The 5763-nt window shown below is 39.8% G+C and overlaps 1 protein-coding gene across 1 annotated transcript; it reads left to right on the top strand.

Annotated features, from left to right (window-relative positions):
• The first annotated feature begins 733 nt into the window (after window positions 1–733).
• Window positions 734–2544, top strand: LOC142986140 (uncharacterized). Its single transcript, XM_076134424.1, has 3 exons — window positions 734–1034; window positions 1274–1562; window positions 1761–2544. The coding sequence occupies exons 1-2, from the start codon at window positions 861–863 to the stop codon at window positions 1535–1537; spliced, it is 438 nt and encodes a 145-aa protein (XP_075990539.1). The 5' UTR covers window positions 734–860; the 3' UTR covers window positions 1538–1562; window positions 1761–2544.
• Window positions 2545–5763: the final 3219 nt, after the last annotated feature.

The raw sequence follows: 5763 nt of genomic DNA, 5'->3' as shown, positions 1-5763 counted from the left end.
CATATGTGGTTTTATTTATCTACGTGGTCATACGTTTTGGAGTAAGGCGTCCGTCATTGCTGAATACATAAGTCTGCACGTTAGTGTGTTCTTGTGGAGGTAGAGGGACCGACGCGACGCGGCTGTGTCCTTGATTATTTTGTATTAGGTCTTCATTTACATACAGCATGACAGCAATATTGATGAATGTAATATTCTTATCATGCACAATACATATATATTCTATGCTATGTACCCACCTACCCACGTGAATCGTCTCACGTCAGTAGTCTAAACGTTCACAACCTATGCGATTCTTCGAGGGTTCGAACCCGAGACAACACGCCCCACGAATTACTTCTCCACCCACTTGTTCTGACAGCAGCCCGTGCCGGGAAACTTAGTCGTGGAACCTTGTATGCCTGATGCCCGAGAATGGGACCGTCCACTGTGAGTTATGGCCATGTAGATCAATAGTTAGATATTTGTTCTGTGTGTATTCCAAGTATCAAATTAATCTGTTTAGGGTATACCGATGCTGCCAGTTCTTCGATACGACATTTCGAACACAACAATAGAATTATGCTTGTAAGCGTGCTTCGATATATTATTATTGTAGTGATTCATAAAATAATTACGTATTTCCACTGATCAATTTTATTTAAATATGTATTTGAAATTCCTGTAACGAATTGTGAAAACCGATGCTCATCGAAAATAATTGTGACACCCACACACCAGTCAAACCCTAACAATAATCAATACTTGGCTTTATTCCTTTTCCTTCCTGTGTTCATTGATGGACGTTCATGATTTAATGTGGAGCCCAGCGACGGTCTTTGAGGGAATTTAGGGCTTCAACAGTTTAACGCTTTTCGGCAATGTGGACGGAGCCACCATCGACGACTTATGTGGGGCCAACCTCTGCGCCCTACGTAAGAGGGATGGTGGCATCCGTCCCATTGCCGTGGGATGCCGCCTGCTCACCGAAAAGTACGATTCAACCAAAGGAGGCTGCGAGGCTGCTATCCACGGCAGCGGCGAAGGCAGTGAAGGTGAGAACATTCTTTAGGTTGATCATTGTTCGTTGAATTATGTTGAAAACTTTGGCCCAAAGTTATCGGCACAAAGGTAGCCACCAGTTCCACATAGGGACCGCCAACTCCACTATCAGACGGAATAGATTCCTTCAGATCAGTTCATTTAACTCGTAACATTAATATTTAATTGATACTGTTGTATTATGAGCACTCAATCAATACAATGCAGCTCACTATGGCCATTTTCTTCCCAGAGTAACAACCGTAACGAAGATACCCGAGAAGTGGAGGGCCAGCGCAAACTCTCGCATGAGCTGGACGAGGTTCACAAGAAACATCACGAGGATAATGGCTCCGAGAGGAAGATGTTGTTGCAGGGACAGGCTGATCTGATGTCAAAATCGAAGCAAGCACTGCGAGCCGAGCTCAATAAGCTGAGGCATCGTGAGGCTACTCTGACTGCCGTGCAAGGCCATTGGGCCCTGGGGATCTACATACTCCGCCAGCACCAGCACTAGCACTGCACACACTGTGTGTAATTATGTAAGCATTTTGTACATGTTTAATTATGTGTCAATGTCAATATGTAGCTTAATTTGTTCTGCAGGATATATTATTAGCTACCACACTGCTGTATTATTTACACTTATATGAATTATGGTCTAAATCAGTACAGTGGTGTTAACGGAGCATCTAGTGCAAAACTGTTTTATTAACATTTACATTACATTTGTCACACAGAACAGTCGGGGTCAGATGGCTTTGCTTGGAGCAGCTTCTCAGTGGCAGCGTATCAGCCTCTTCTCATCTTGATCTTGGAGCAAGAGCGAGACCGTTTCGCTCCTACCTCGAGTAGTCTACGCACAACAACGCGTCGACGGTGTCCTCTCATCATACATCATCAACATACGGCCTCTTTCATCACTTCTGATTAAACACATTGCCGTAGCCTTATCTATCTGATATTTATGTATAAGCCGGAAAACCTGGCCCTTGAGACAGTGTTTAAAAACAGAGCAGCTATAATATGTTGTAAATATTTTTACTACATAATATAGCATACTCTTTGTACATTCTGTAAAATATAACTGTACAGCAAGCTTTATACTTTTATAATAAAACCTTGAAATTGTACAGAATAAGGTTATTATTGTAATGTTATAAAGGTAGGATATAGATAATGCGTTAACATCACGGCCGGTGGAGAGAGGGTTTCTCTCGTTTTTTTTTAATTATTATTACAGCAACTTATACCTCCAATCACGTTAACTTAAAGCGCCTTGTGTCTCTCGTGTCACCTAGCCTGTCAGGTGCAATGTCATATTTAGTAGTCAAACAAAAAGGGTCAAAAATCATCATAAGAACATCCAACAGAATGCAATGGTGGGTGCTTTATGATTACGTGATTGTGCTGCTCATTTTGTTTAATTTGGGTATAAGTCATTGAGAGGTTCCAAAGGTGAAATGACAAGACACTTGTTAAAAACTTGGAACTTCAAATAAATGATGATGTAATAATAATAAATGTATGTGGTTTTATTCATTTCCTACGTAGTTAGACATTTTCGTGCAGTCTATGTAGTCAGCGATGACGGGCGCCTGTGTGGCGGATGGGGACCGGGATATTTTGTATTAGGTCGTCATATTTATACAGCATGACGGTAATACTGATGTATGTAATGTTCTTATCATACACAATACATAATAACAGGGGCCGAAACAGGTCAGTAAAGTCAGTAAAAGTCAGTATTTTTAGACCTGGTCAGTAAAAGTCAGTATTTTCGAAAATCGGTCAGTATAGTCAGTATTTTTCCAAACTCAAACATTTTTTTTTGGTTTTCCTTTGCTGTTGGCCAATCTTACATTCTCGATTTGCCCAGTAATGATATCAGAGGGCTGCTTTGGATGCTCGATATTATGTGGATGATCTACGTAATATATGTATATGTTACTGTAAAAGCCCGAACTGTGGTAAATCCTAAGATTTTCCGGTAAAACCTGAGATTTACCAACTCTCAATGGTAAAAGTCCGAACAAGCCAGAGTTTAAAAACTATGTTACGATATATAAAAAAATCCTCCTTCATAACTATGTTTATAACTATTTCACGGTATAATTATATACTGTGACATAGTTATAAAGAAGGAGTTTTGGGCAAAGCGACATGGGTAGGTTAGGTTAGAAACCCACCTTAGTCTTCGTGGTTATTTTTTTTAACCACACAGAAGGAGGAGCCCCGCGAAGCGGGGCTCCGGCGACATCTCGACATCAACAAGTGAATATAGGTAAAAGTTCGAAATAAAAGAATTGTTCGGACTTTTACCATTGCGAGTTGGTAAATCTTAGGTTATACCGGAAAATCTTAGGATTTACCACCGTTCGGGCTTTTACAGTAACATATACATGAATTGAAGCATCACATGACTTCAATAGAATAGCAAATTAAAATTTACTATTTTTTTTAATCAATATTTTTGAAGTGAAAATTATTTAGCGCCGTTGCGCACTTTTTTTGAATTTTTTAAAAACATCTAAACTCGCGTCAGCAGGACAGTGACCTGTACCTTGATTCTCTATCACTATCGACTACCGGCAACCGGCTAGCTATCGAAATTTTGACATTAAGCATGTACTGCCAAAAAAGTTTTAACGACACCCATCACAGGCGCTGATCAGATTTTCATACAAAATTTCTAGATGACAGGTCGGTTGTCGGCAGTCGATAGTAATAGAGATTGAGCAACTGATCGAAAATTCGTAAGACCTGATTGAAAATTCGTAAGACCTGATTGAAAATTCGTAAGACCTGATTGAAAATTCGTAAGACCTGATTGAAAATTCGTAAGACCTGATTGAAAATTCGTAAGACCTGATTGAAAATTCGTAAGACCTGATTGAAAATTCGTTATACCTAATCGAAAATTCTTAAGACCTGATTGAAAACTTTATTAACAATAGAAAAAGCTTTTTAACACAATAAAAAGGCGGTGCTGGTTGACTATGGGGATGATGGAGACCAATAACCGAAAATAAGCTTTTTAACCGACATAAAATACAGTCAAAATCCTTTTTTGACTTTTCAATTTGATTGTATTTTTTTTATTTCACACCATTCACCCTAAAAACAGTTTAGAAATGGTCTGTATTTGGTCAGTATTTTCGAAATTTTGGTCAGTAAAATCAGTATTTTCGACCTCGGAACTTGTTTCGGCCCCTGTAATAATATGTAAATACTCTATGTTATGTTCAAACCTACCCACGTGAATCGTCTCACGCCAGTGGTCTTAGCATTCTCCACCCGTGCGATCCATTGAGAGTGCGAACCCGAGACAACACACCTCACGAGTGACTTGTCGGATACGGGGTTGTATAATACAGCCCCGTCTCGTCTTGTATTAGAAACTAGCTGACCCGCGCAACTTTGCTTGCGTCACTTAAGAGACGTCGACGAATCATAATTTTCCCCGTTTTTGTAACATTTTTCCCTGGTACCCTGCTCCTATTGGTCGTAGCGTGATGATATATAGCCTATAACCTTCCTCGATAAATGGGCTATCTAACACTGAAAGAATTTTTCAAATCGGACCAGTAGTTCCCGAGATTAGCGCGTTCAAACAAACAAACTCTTCAGATAGATAACGACCACTTGTTCTGACATAAGACCGTGAAGGGAAACCTGGTCATGAAACCTTGTATGTTATGTTACCTGTAACCTGATGTTCGAGAATCGGATAACTCTACAAGTTTTGCGTAGGTACCTACATATACCGTCAAGATTGCAGTAATTTAGTTTGCTTCTTTTAACGCTAAAATATCCGTATCCTAGAAGATTCTTCTACTTCTATGCATTCACACAGTGATATTCACTATGCTTAATGGTTTCCGCTTCTTTATTACAGTAGGTACCTGTCTGTGTTTCGGATCATCTATGGCTTCCTATTGTGTCGAGCATTTAGTAGGTAGGTACCTATAAGTGCCACAGGCATAGTGTCCTCTGAGTGCACCAAGTATTTTCTGGATGTCTTCTAAGTTTTGAGATACAAGTTTCATTTGCATGATTTTATACCCATAATGGGTTATAATAATGTTGCTTGAATGGATAATTTTAGAACTAAAAGCGGTTTTTTCTCAGTAAATTAAGGTATCTTCAGTATCAGTATAAGTATCAGGGTAGATTTCCTCCATCGCCCTTTTATTCCACCCTGTATGTACCTACATGTATCTCTAATATTTATTAAGAATGTTGTACAAGACAACTCCTGCAATAGTAATTGCTCTTTGTGTTGCGTGGATTTTTACAACCAAATAGCTACTCAAACACCTACTACTACCTACAACTATCTATGGATCGCACATAAATATTTGTTCTGTATGAAATCAAACCCGATCACCTCGCGACGTTCTGGTAGAGACGTGGCGACAACCATAACCACTGCGCCATGGGTTGCGCTATCAATTTAAAATCACTACCTAATATTCTATATAAAAGTATTACTATATATGACATTTGGCTAGACGTGAAGACGGAAGGTGGACCAAAGCAATCACTGAATGGCGTCCATGGAATGGGCGAAGGTCTCAAGGAAGGCCTGCAACTAGATGGTCGGACGACATTGTTAAATGTGTAGGGCCTAAATAGATGAGACAAGCGGAGGACCGTATAAAGTGGCGTGCTGAGGGGGAGGCCTATACTCAACAGTGGGTGGATACGGGCTGATTAGATAGATATAAGTTTATGTCGATG

Source organism: Anticarsia gemmatalis, chromosome Z (assembly GCF_050436995.1).
Source record: "Anticarsia gemmatalis isolate Benzon Research Colony breed Stoneville strain chromosome Z, ilAntGemm2 primary, whole genome shotgun sequence".
NCBI classification, from domain to species: domain Eukaryota; kingdom Metazoa; phylum Arthropoda; class Insecta; order Lepidoptera; family Erebidae; genus Anticarsia; species Anticarsia gemmatalis.
The sequence above is the reverse complement of the archived record's forward strand: the minus strand, read 5'-3'. Positions and strand labels throughout refer to the sequence as shown.

What these genes read in the sequence shown, in the direction of transcription:
- LOC142986140 (XM_076134424.1), top strand. Translation starts at nt 861, where the DNA reads ATGTGGACGGAGCCACCATCGACGACTTATGTGGGGCCAACCTCTGCG. An exon ending in CAGCGGCGAAGGCAGTGAAG is followed by an intron (nt 1,035 to 1,273) that starts GTGAGAACATTC and finishes TTTTCTTCCCAG; the next exon opens with AGTAACAACCGTAACGAAGA.